The 11,848-nt window shown below is 55.6% G+C and overlaps 2 protein-coding genes across 3 annotated transcripts in view; both read right to left on the bottom strand.

The window, feature by feature from the left end:
- Hoxb4 (homeobox B4) overlaps positions 1–1,676 on the bottom strand; it is a 4,287-nt gene extending 2,611 nt beyond the window's left edge. Inside the window, exon 1 of the mRNA XM_005394601.2 lies at positions 5–1,676. Within this exon, the coding sequence (XP_005394658.1) occupies positions 5–171 (167 nt within the window). The 5' untranslated portion in view covers positions 172–1,676. The remainder of the gene's footprint in view (positions 1–4) is intronic.
- The window catches only part of Hoxb3 (homeobox B3), a gene marked incomplete in the record, with an annotated part of 39,713 nt that extends 27,976 nt beyond the window's left edge, over positions 1–11,737 (bottom strand). The window contains 1 exon segment of one of the 2 annotated variants that reach the window (XM_013519410.1): positions 11,637–11,737. 2 annotated transcript variants of the gene reach the window in all.
- Between the last annotated feature and the right edge of the window lie 111 nt (positions 11,738–11,848).

Here is an 11,848-nt window from a genome sequence, read left to right as displayed (position 1 = left end):
GCGCCGCCCGAAGCCCGCCTCCGGCTGGAAGCTGCTCTCTCGCCTCTGGCCGCCGGCGTAGTACCCGGGCGAGTGGTCGCTGGGTAGGTAATCGCCCTGTGAATATTCCTCGCACGGAGGGAACTTGGGGTCGACATAGTTTGAGTTGATCAAAAAGGAACTCATAGCCATTAATTTCTGGGAATTGCCCACAAAATATACTAAAATTTATTCCGACCCCTGACTCGTTTTCCTGTTCCGAAAGCCCTCCTACTTACTGTCAAGTGAACAAAGTTAGGGGCCACGTGATCCTCCGAGCCAATAGCCACCCCGCCTGCGATTCCCGGATAAGGAAATCTGCTCACCCGGACCCTACTCCAGCCAAAGAGGTTTATTTCCCCTTCTTCGCTTCCCCCTCCCCACCCAGCCAACACCGGGATTTACATAGGGCTCCAGCGGGGCGACCCCCTCCTCGCCGCGCTCTCCGACATCCGAGAGGCGCTGAGCGCCGGAGAGCGCAAGGGCGAGCAGGAGTGGACCGAAGGCCTGGTGGCGCGCTGGGCGCAGCACGATCCCGCATCCCCTCGAAGTTGGGGTTCCCGATGTAGCCCTTGCTGTCCTGCCTCACCTCTGCCCGGCATTCTGTGCCTTCCAAAGGGCTCCAGCTCCTCCCCAGGGCGAGAGGGAGCCCGTGCACCCGGCGTCCGTGTGGGGAGTTCAGTGGCTGGCGGGCTGGGGGCTCCTCCTCGAAATGGGGAGCTCACTGGGGGCGAGGGGCGCTGAGCTTGGGGCTTTTCTCTGCAGCCAGATGAGGAGGGGTAGGGGTGAGCGAGGAGGCGTGGGGAGCTGGAGGGCGGGTGCGCGGAGGGACTTGTCAGAGATGAATGGAACCGCTAGCGGATCGATAGGAAATGCATGCACTAATTCGGGGAGACCTCGCCTTCCAAATCGCATTCAGCTGCACTGTTAGCTTGCCCGTGTCAGTCGGTCCGTCTGTCCCCCTGCTCCTAGCCACTCCTCCAGCCCAAGCCCGGAGAAACGACTTGGTTTCCCACTTTGAAGATGAGCGCTGCAGTCAAAAACCTGCAACTTGTGAGAGCAAATTGAATGACAACTTGCTAATTCCAGAACCAACCGAGCAATACTAACTGTGGCGCCGAGTCCTTCTAATTGCCGCTAATCTGCAGCCTCCGAAGCGAAGAGAATCCCTACATCCTAGTGGTGCTGGGGACAGAGGCCCTTGCACCTACCCCCACCCCCCCACACAGTAACACCCCCTGTCAATCGTGTATTTCCAAGGCATCTTGTTCTGAACCCCAAAGGAAAGTCGACCTCAGCATTCGTTTAAAAGCGAATTTCCTTTGCCCTGGCACACTGCAGAAAACAGTCTTAAAAAAAAAAAAGTTCCAACAAAGCCCCCTCCAGCCCAGAGTAGAAAATAGGTGGGCTTGTGACAAGAGGATAAATTAAAAACATCAGCAGCAATAACTTCTTAAATCAAGTGAAAAAGGATCAAAGTTCGCAGGGGCAGGCAGGAGCTGATTCAGGTAGAGGATCCCTCCATCTCTACCCAGTGGAAGGAGGAAAAGAGGAAGAAAGAAAAAAGGAAGGAGTCTTCTCGTGGTCAGTCACTGAATGGTCCTCATTTAGAAAAATAATATATATATTTTTTTTCTTTCTGGAAAAAAATGAGCGGAGTGTTTATGTCAACTACATATTCCCCTAGATACGAATTTGTGACCATAAAATTCCTTACACAAATTCGGACCTACAGGGTATATACAGAAGACAGACAGATCTTCTTGGCCCAGAAATTTTCCAGTTCTATTTTTCTGCGCGTTCTTCTTTTAGGGGTGTGGTCGAAGTGCCTTCATTTTATTTCGTTTTGCGCTAGTTTTTGAGCTCTGGGAGCTGAGCAAGGCTCTGAGTCCATTCAGAGATCACAAGGATTTTCAACTCTCAGAGAGAAATAGGAAAGCAGACCGTCCGCAGAGAGACGCGAACCTCTCGGCCGCGGGGAAGCTCTCGGTGGCGCATGAATTATGAGATGTAAACATTAGCTACGCACAAAAGGAGGAAGGGTCATCCCGAGGCTGCGGAGCAGTCAGAATCAGGCCCTTGTGGGTGCCCTCGCGTCCCTCCCCTCCCCCTAGGGCTGTATTTTTTTTTTTTTAAAGAAAAAAACAAAACCCTAATGGGCTCCTCCAGCGCCCTTCACAGCCTTAGTTTTCGGATCAAACGAATATCTAGATATTTTCCAAAGCGCTTCTCAGCAAAGGGAGGAGGGAGAGGCGGCTGGGTGTGAAGCGGGTGTAATAAAAGTCCTTTTGGAAAAAGTCACTGGTAAAAAAGAGAGAGAAACAGCTGTAAAGAAAAATGCTGGGAGACCAAGCAGATGGGGCCCCGGATATTTAACGACGGGCAATTCCGTTTACAACCTGAGAAAAGATCAAAGGCGTTTCATTTCCGAATGAAGGGCAATGAGGAACCATAAAAGATGCTGCCAGATGATGTGTAGGCCCATCCCGCCTCCCAAGCCCCTGGGGGCCGGAATGGGGCAGATGATCCCCTAGAGGTGTTTGGAAGGACCCTGACCCCCACCCAGCTCCAGGTGGGTCCCTTCTCTCTGTCTACATCACTGGCCCAGCCACCTGCTTGGGCTGATGGCAGTAGGGCCCAAAAGGGGGGCTGGGGCTTCTGAATCCACTTCCTGAGGCTCCCAGGAAGGGCTGAATTTACTTCCCTGGGACACTGGGGATTGGGCTGGACAGAATTAAAGCTTAGACTCTGAACGCTGTGACCCCATGGGGAGCTGCGTCCCCAGGAGCCGCTCCCCACCCAGACCCCTTGCCCATCCTTAGGGTTTGAGAGCTACATCCCTACCAGAGCAACTCAGAATACCATCAAATTTATGAACAAATACAGCAGTGAACCAGAATTACCCTTTAGCCACCACACCCCAGAGACCTCTGCCCATCTCTACACCCAAGACTCTCGCCAATGGGTAGGGAGAGCTCCCGGCTGCTGGCACCTAGATCCAGAGATCTTCTGGGGGGTTGTTTGTTTTGTTTTGTTTTTTAGATTTTTTAAAATATCCCAAATCTATTCATTGCCAGTGATGACCTCTGGGCCTAGTTTTTAATACCACCACTCTCCCAGGTAGGCCAGATCTAGTTGAGGGGACCTGGAGGGGACCCCCCAAATGATTACACTGCATTGCAATCTGTGCCAAGAGAGGGTCCAATAGGTAATCTTACACCCCATCTGGACACCCAGGGAGATAGGAGTCTGGCCCAGGTCCCCCAACACCAACCAAAGACCCTTAGAAGTCTTCTCCAAAGCCACTTGGGGCCTCCAGGACCCAGGCCAATGGCTCAGGCCCCTCCCCCATCCCATACCTCCAGTCCTGCCCGCTCCTGGAGGCCCATCCGCCCCAAAGGTGGTTCAGCAGTGTGGGAGGGCCGCGGGGCTGGCCGCAGGGCCTCTCTGCTGCTCTGCTCCGCGCAGGACGTGGCCCAGGTGCCCGCAGCACCCCAAGAGAGGTTCATGGGGTGCAGAGCCACCGCAAGGTTGAGCACGGTTGATCCTGAGCGCAAAGATTTTCTTCTCTGCGCGCTGGGACCGGCCACCTGCTCTCCCCACCAGAACACAGCACCCAGCCCAGTCCACCCCGGCTCCAGCAGGGTCAGCCGCCAGGGGAGCAGGGCAAGGTTTATCAGGGATTCCCAGGACGGGTTCACCGGAGAAGGAGGAGGTGGAGGAGGCTGCCTTCCCGGTCCACACCCGGAATACCAAGAGCAATAGCATAATAGGAAGAAAAGCTGGGGCTCCGCGCTCCGAGGCACCTCTCCAGCGCTCGCGGGACGTTTGGCGACTTCCCGGCCCCGCCGCTTTCTCCAGGCTGCCACAGGTTGCCAGCATGACCTCACGCTGTTCAGACCCCCACCACGCCACCCCGGGTTCGCCTAGGCCCCAAAGAATCATCCACCTTTTGTGGACGCGGAAAAAGGCACGCAGCGAGCGGGGGAAAGCAAAGGGCCGAGGGACGCCGGGCTCAGTCGGCCCGCGCCCTGGCGCGGCGCGGAGGACCGGGAGCCCGGAGCAGAGCGGGCGCGCGTACTCACCGGACCGCTCCCAGCGCCCTCCCGGCCGGCCGGGTGACCCGCTGGGCCCCGCTGGACAACGGCTGAGCTCGCTCCAGTCCACTATTGTGAGTCCGGAAAACCAAACCGCGGCTGCGGGCAGAGGAGTCCCTGGCCCCCTCCGAGGCCGGAACAAGACTTTTTTTTCCCTTCTTTTTTAGTGTGTTTTTGTTTTTGAAGCGCAAGTTTTCGTATTAATCTCATACTTTGGCAGTCTTTGTTAAACAGCTAGGCGCGTCACGAGGCTCTCGAACATTTTAATAATTTTTAGACGCCGTGACCTGCGGTTCACCCCTCTCCCGGCCTCCCCCACGAGCAGGCGGTGGCTCTAATATGCTGGCGCGGTTTGCTCGGTCATATTGAATTTTGCGCAGGTCATTACTTGGGAGAAAAATGGCAGAGCAGGAATTTGATTCTGTTCATCCTCTCCAGCTCGACTTTTCCCCAGAACCTTCTCACCCAACCCCCCCAAAAAGTCCCTTTAGGGTAGGGTTCAGGCTGCCCCGCCCCTGCTTTGATTTTCTATCATCCCTGTAATTTTGTCAGGAAAGAGTGAGATTCCATGGGGAACCCTTTGGAGGCCTGGGTAGGAGGCTGGCACTCAGAAAACTGCAAAGCTGGTGGGCATGGAGGCACCTGAACCAGAGAGCAGGCCTAGGCCAGAGGCCCTGTCCCGCTACATCCTGCACTGGCTGGGCCTGTCCCCGACCCCATCCCACACTCTGTCACTTTATTTGCTTCCCCGAGTCCCAGAGATACCCCCACTTCTGTCCAAACCTTGGGAGCTCCAGCGCCTCAAAAATAACTTCTCCATCTCTGGCTGAGGAGAGTTGGGTCCACAGCCAGCACATTTGGGAAAGATAGAGAGAACCCTAGGATAGGTGCTGCCTTCACCGATCAAAGCTAGGGACCTGGGGACTTGGCTTTCAGATCGGGCTTTTGCCCTTTTAAAAACGGAACCAGACAAAGGGGTTTTTAAAAGAAACTATTCTCCTATACCCGGCAACTGCTTTGCCTACCCCCATCGCAAGGAGGTTCCAGAGCAAATCGGCAGGGCTGGAAAATATTTTCTAGGTTTATTGTTCCAGGATTAGAACCTGGTGAACCCCTACGGCATATTTTTTCCTTCCTCCAGTCCCCAAAGGACTGAGGAGCTAGGTCAGGGGACACCCCTTCTACCTAGCTCAAGGCTCAGGTCAAGGAGGGGGTGACAGGGTGATAGCCTGGGGTCAGGAAAGTGCTTCACAAGCCACAGTTTGAGGGGACCCTAGGCTCCTGCAGTCTATTCCACAGAGTTCCAAATTTACCATTCTGTCCTAGAATAAAGGACAAGAGACCAAGGGGGACAGAACGAGATGGCTCCTCCAGTTCAAGCTTTGACCTCTGCATCTTCAGCACCCCAGGAATCCCTCCTTGGCCTGACACCCCTGAGAAGCTCCCTCGAGGGCTTTTGAAAGTGAAGATAGAGACCTGCACCCAGTTGGGTTAGCAAAAAAAGTGGGGGGTCAAATTGACTTGAAATTTGTTATTAAACCTTTTTTTGTTCTGGCCATGTTTCCAAAGGCATCTTTCCTGGGGTTATCTCCATTCTGCAAGGACAAACACCCACAGGGCGCCTCCTCTGTGAAGTGTTTGGAATAAGACCATAATGACATTTCATAATGCAACAGTCATTTAAAGATCCAAAATAGGCGCATGCCCTGGTGTTGTAATTACAGTCTCTCTGAGCGGTTTACTTATGAGTAGAGCTTAATGTATGGACTAGAGGTTCATTTCAGGACGCCTGCTTCAGCTCCAGTTAAAAAGATCTCTCTGAGACTATTCAGTATTTTTCCTTTGCGCTTCCTCTCCCTCTTCCAAATAGGAAGACAGGGAGCCAAGATTTACACCCAAGAGGAGTTGGGGGGGGACCCACAAGCTAACCATTTTCCAATACCCTAGTTTTTAAAACCAGGCAATGGAACATAAATGAGAGTTTAAGAAGCTTCTTGCGCTGGTTCATGGCCTTGAACTCCAGCCCCTGGAGACAGGCTGGAGAGTGGGGGGGGTCCCTAAAAACAGTCCGACCCCAGGTTTGGCCCCTTTAGGGCAAGCAGGTTGGGCAGCAAGCCTTCACCTTGGAAGCTTTCTTTGGCCCTGCTCAATGTCCTGCAAGGGCGTGTGGGTAATTGGATTTTGAAAATGTGTGCGGCTGGGTAAGTTTTAATTAAATTTTATATGGTGACTCAAAGGTTATCTTTGGGAGAGAAAATTGGGTAGAGGATTCGCCACGCCCCAAGCAAGTGCTGTCTTTTGCGCAGCTCTCGGGCCACCACCACTGATTTTTTGTTGTTGTTGTTTGTCTTTTTTTTTTTTTTTCCAGAAGCCTTGCGTCCTTCCTCAGTTTCTCCTTTCCCAGCCGTCGGCCTCCCTCTTGCCACCCTCCCCCTCCTATGGCGCACTCCCCGCCTCACCGCGCGCAGCGCATCTCCGCTGCTTCTCTGGGCGCACGGCCCCCGCCCCTCGAGCACCCCGCCCCCGCCGCTAGACGCCTCCAGTCCCTCACTCACGCACGCTGTAAACTTTTGACCCTCCAACTTTGCGACCCCTCCGGCAATAACACCGGCCTCACCGCCAGGGTCTCTTTCTGCTGCGCCGGCTGCCGAAACCCAAGCGCACAAATGCCCTCCTCGGCCCCTCCATCCTCGCCACCTTAGACCCAGGGAATGGGACTTGGTTATTAAATAACGCGAGGGTGGAGGATGCCAGCTGCGCTGCCCGCGTTTTTACAAGTCTCGTCTTTCGGGAGGCCTGGAAGGGCTTTTGACCACCCACCCTTCTTCATCCTCGGCTCCCCAAAGGGCCCACGGTTGCTGGACGAGGCGCCCCACAGAATGGGCGGACCCAGAGAAGGGCATTTGCGGGGAGGACGGGAAGGCATGGAGCACCGTTTCCTGGAGGGGGGTGGCGATCACTGTGTCCGTGGCGCTTGAGGGACAGCTGCGTCCCAACAATGCGAGGTCGAGCGGCCCGGGGCCACCTTGCGCGGCGCTGGCTGGCGCCTGGGAGGCCCCGGCATGGCTGTGAACTTGGTCTAAGGCGGACTCTACTGGCAGCTCGGGGACGTTACAGCCTCTGCCTCGCGGCAGGCGCGGCGTCCCTGAGGACCGCCCGGCGCACTTTCGGTTTCCCTGCCGTCCCCAGCTCACCTGCCAGGACCCCATCTGTCGCAGGGAGGGCAAGGTTTCCTTTCTGTTTCCCTGGGAGACCCTTGGTAGTCAGAAAAGAATAAAGAGAGTTGGAGCAGGAGAACGAATGAGAGCCGAGAAGCAGCCCTGGTGTTACCCCCACCTCTCCCAAGGACAGCCATGCCCCCTCACCCTGCCGCTCCCTCCGCTGCCCGCTTCGTGCCCTGCGCCACGCTGACTGCCCACCTCTCCACCTGCCCGGGGTCATCTCGTGGCCACCGGCCTGGAGCCTGCAGTACCTTTCCTCCCTGCAGGGATCCAGCTCCACCCCACCGACTCCCAGCTCAGGGCCCGCTGTGAGCGAACCCAGGCTCCCCGCTCCGCCGGAGGCTGCAGCCCCGTGGGCTCAGCGCCAGCCCACTCGGGGAGCGAGGCCAGAGCGCGGCGAGGCGGCCTGAGAGCCTTTTCCGGGGAGAAGCAATTGCACGACGCTGCACAGCGTGCATCTCCTTCTGTAGGAGGAAATTTAGGGAGAGAAGAGGCCGGAAGGGAGATGCCTAAACTAGAGAAAAGGGAAAAGGAGAACGAGATGAAAACTTGAGCAGGGGGTGCTTGCTGCTCGGGCTCCGACAGGTTCCTAAATTGCTCAAAATCCATCTTCTTTCGCTCCTAGATCCCTTCGCTTCCTTTCTGAGCTTGCATTCCGGGTTTCAGCGAACTTGCTACCGGAGAGGAGAAGAGATCCGCCTAAACCTGCCGGCACGCCCCCGCCGGGCCTGCTGCGCCGGTGCCTGCGCGGTGGCCGGCCAGCGGCGCGTAATGTATGCGGCAGCGGCCTGGAGCCGAGTAGGCCGGCGCTGCGGCCCCCGTGTCTGCTGACCTCTGCATGATCCCGGACTCTATGAATTATTGATGAGATATGAGCTTGATTTCCCCTTTCAGGATGCAAACTCCATTATATTGTTAAAATGGCGATTTAATCGTTGAGAATAGCTTTGGTGTGGGTTTTTTTCCCCCAACTCATTTGCGCCTCCTTCCTTTTCATTTAACTCTCTTAATTAAATCCTTTTAACAGATTTTAATCACTTTTTGGAGGGAGGGGTTGGAGGAAGGGGGGAAGGCCATAAACACCATCTCTATCACCAACAACAAACGGGACGCTAAAGCAAGACAAAACAAAACAAACCCCAAAGCCACCAAAAGCTTCTACCTTCGGCCAGTCGAGCAGAAGGTGGGAAGGAGGTGTGACGCCTCTAGAAAAACCGCACTGGAAACCTCCACCAGAGACAGCACCCACAAGCTGGGGGAACGGCCTGGGAGGAGGAGGATGGGTTAGGGCCCGCAGGAACCGGCCTGGGAGGGTGTGATTAGGGCATGCTCCCTGCATGGAGACTGTGGAGCCCAAGTCGTGCTGCCTACCCTCGCCAGGACTTGGAGCTTGGAGAGGGCTGCAGGATTCCTGGGGAGAAAGCCCCTCTGCAATCTGGGCCTCAGAGGCACTTAGGGAGAAACGTCCATTCTCCTTAAAGGGCCCCCACGTCTCCCCTCCCCCTCCCCCAAACGGCTCGGTTTCCAGGCGGTGTCTGGGTTAATTAATACGAATGTGTAACAGCACTGCAGCAATCGATCCATCCCTGCTGCGGGCAGATCCCAGCCTCAAAATCCAATTACTCTGAGAAACTCCAAAAATTGTGCGGGTGACCAACGGCCCCTCTTCTGAAGGAGGGGAGCCGGTTCTCGCTCGCCCTGTCCTCCAAGGCTGGCCAGGTTGATCCCAAGCTGAGTTTGGGGGATTGTGCTAAGCAGTCTATCTTCTCCCCTGCTCTGAGGCAATGCTTCCGCTCCAGCATCCAGATCCCAGGAATAAAGGCACCAGGCAGGGAAAGGAGTTCTGTCTCGGGTCTCCCATGTCCTGCCCCCCCAGTCCTCAGTAAATGACTTCGTACAGCCAGGGAAGGGTTAACTGTCCCTTCCACAGTTATGCAGAGGAAGCCCATGAAATATGGGCGCTTGGAACTCCAGGCCCGGCTGGCTTTCCTGTTTACACTTCTTTATACTTCCTCCCACCCCATGGCCACAGAGAAACAAAACAAATCAAACAACCAAATAAAACAAAACAAAAAGTCAAAATCAAATTGTGCGCTGAGTGGAGGCCAGGCTGGCCTCACAGCCAAAGAGAAACTGCAGCCTCTGTCTCCGGCTGCTGCCTTGGGGCCTCCCCTCGGGTTGGGGCTGAGGATTTGGCCAGAGGATGTTGGTCCTAGTTCAAAAGTCCAGGCCTGGTCCGCAGAGGGGGAGGAAGTAGCAGGGGAGAAGGGAGGGAAGAGCTTTGGAGAGTATAGAGCAGCATTTCCAGAGAGGTCTTGGGGACAGACAGGAGGACAGAGACAAACCTCACAGCACAAGCATCCTCTCCCCCAGCTTGCTCTGGTTGGGGATCAGCAAGGGCAGTTGCCCAGAACGCCAAGAGGGAAAGAGGAAAGCCTAGCGAGGACTTCTCCGTAACCCCCTCAGAGTTTCAAGAGACCCTCCAAAGGCTTGGCCTCTGCAGTGGAAGTGGGTGCCCCTTCCTGGGGCTGAACTTGGCCCCTCTGGAAAATCTGCCCAGATATGCCCAGCAGATGCCCAGGCTGCCAGCCCGCAGGGCTCCTTATCAGAGTCTGCAGAAGAGACATGCCAGAGGGGAAAATCTTCAGGGGGGCCTAAGAAGGCAGAGAGAGACAGACAGACAGACAGACAGGAGCTAAGAAGAGGCCACAGGCTCAGCAGGATCAGGGTTCCCCAAGTTGGACTGTCCCTACTGTGCACTTCGTGGGGACCCCTCTCAATCCCTTTGTCTTGTAGAGAGTGGAAGCAAAGCCTCCAAAATGTATTCATGTTTTAAGTGGTGCTGGGGACCCTTTGGGAGCTGACCAGCGTGTCCTTTGTGTCCATTCCAATGGGTGCCCATGCCCGTCATTCTTAGAAAATGTGTCTTCACCCCAGGCCGAGGACCCCCAACCCTTCTGTGCTCTAACTCCGCTCAGAACCTCTTGGGGTCTCCTGTAAGATGCGCAGAGAATAGCGAGCTCAAAAAGCAGAGCGAGAGCGGCTTCGGTAGACAAGGGAGGGGAGAGGTGAATCGCCCCTGAACGGGAAAGGAGGGAACCCTGCGACCCGCTTTCTTGTCCCCAGATCAGAAGCCCCTCCAGGAGCCAAATGTCCAATCCCAGAGACCACGAGCAGGAGCTGGAAAGGTGGCTGGAGAGACGGTGGCCAGCAAGGAAGGAACGCAGGAGAGGCTGGATCCCTGGAGCTCACCTCAGGCACCCTAAATTTGGGGGGAGGGGGAAGGCCTGTGGCTTTTGGAAGAAGGGGAACTTTTCCTTAGAAAATACCAGGCCCCTGAGGGTGGGATCTTGAAACCCCTCTGGTTCATGATGCCACAAAACAAAGGGGCCTTTGAGGGTCCGGCGGAGAGAGGGGGAAGAGCACCTTTCCAGCTTTCCTAACGCCTGTGCCTTTGCTGCCACTGTTGGGGTTGTTCCTGGCAGGATTTCTCTGTGGCGAGCTTTCCAGGGTCTATTTAAACATCTCCTCCAGGCCAGATCGGAAGCCCCTCCGCTGCCCACCTTCTGGCCAGCTGCTAGGTTTGGGGTTGGAGGAGATTGCACCCTCTGTCCTGCCCATGGCCGCTACCCACCCTGACCCAGGATCCTTCTCCAATCCCAGCTGAAGGAAAGGATCGCTTGAGACCCACAGGCTGAAGCTGGGCACGGAAGCCCTGCACTCCGCTTCCTGGATATCCCTGACAAGGCCACAGAGCCCTTTTTGTGGGGCTCTAAGACCAGAAAGGCAGACAGCACCCCAGGGTGAAGAGGCCCACAGCAGCCTTCCCTGGTGCTTGGCCTCAGCTCACATCTGCACAGATAGAAGTGCCCGGCTATGCACCCCCACGTACTCCTGACAGATGAATGGCATAAGTTTCTTTTCTGGGGTTGGGGAGATACCAGTCTTAGGGCAGCCAGCTGTGAAATGGCTCCCCTTCCTCCAGCAATACACACCCCACCTTGTGCCCCCAAATTTCCCAGCGCACCCAACGAAGGAATATGAATCCCACACAACCCTTTTGCTCCTCAAAATCCGACAGTCCTGCGAATAAAATCCAGGTGCCCTGGACCGCTGAAGCTTTTTGGAACCAACGGCCCCCACTCCAAACACCCAGTTTCTCAGAGCTGGGGACAGAAACAAGCTCACCATCCCGTACGCCTTCCACAGCCCTACTGGAAGCAAGATGCCTTCCCCCAGCCCCAAGCCCCAAAAGTGCCAGCGAAGAAAGGGGAGAAAGCGAAAGCTGGGAGCGACTTACTGCGAGGCTGCTGGGCGGCCACCGCCTCCTGGGCTGGTCGGCTGCTCCAGGCTGGGAGAGAGCTCACCTAGCTCTGCCCCCTTCCCCACCACAGCGAGCAGTTAAAGTGTCACTTAACATTCTGGAGAATGTGAAATATACCGCACGGTGTCAACTCCCCAAAACCATAAAACTAACTTTATGGACCTCACGTGACTTTCTGGAGCCAGTGA

This window comes from Chinchilla lanigera, unplaced genomic scaffold (assembly GCF_000276665.1).
Source record: "Chinchilla lanigera isolate Chin_1 unplaced genomic scaffold, ChiLan1.0 scaffold00050, whole genome shotgun sequence".
NCBI classification, from domain to species: domain Eukaryota; kingdom Metazoa; phylum Chordata; class Mammalia; order Rodentia; family Chinchillidae; genus Chinchilla; species Chinchilla lanigera.
Note: the sequence above shows the minus strand (reverse complement) of the source record. Positions and strands in the feature narration are given on the sequence as shown.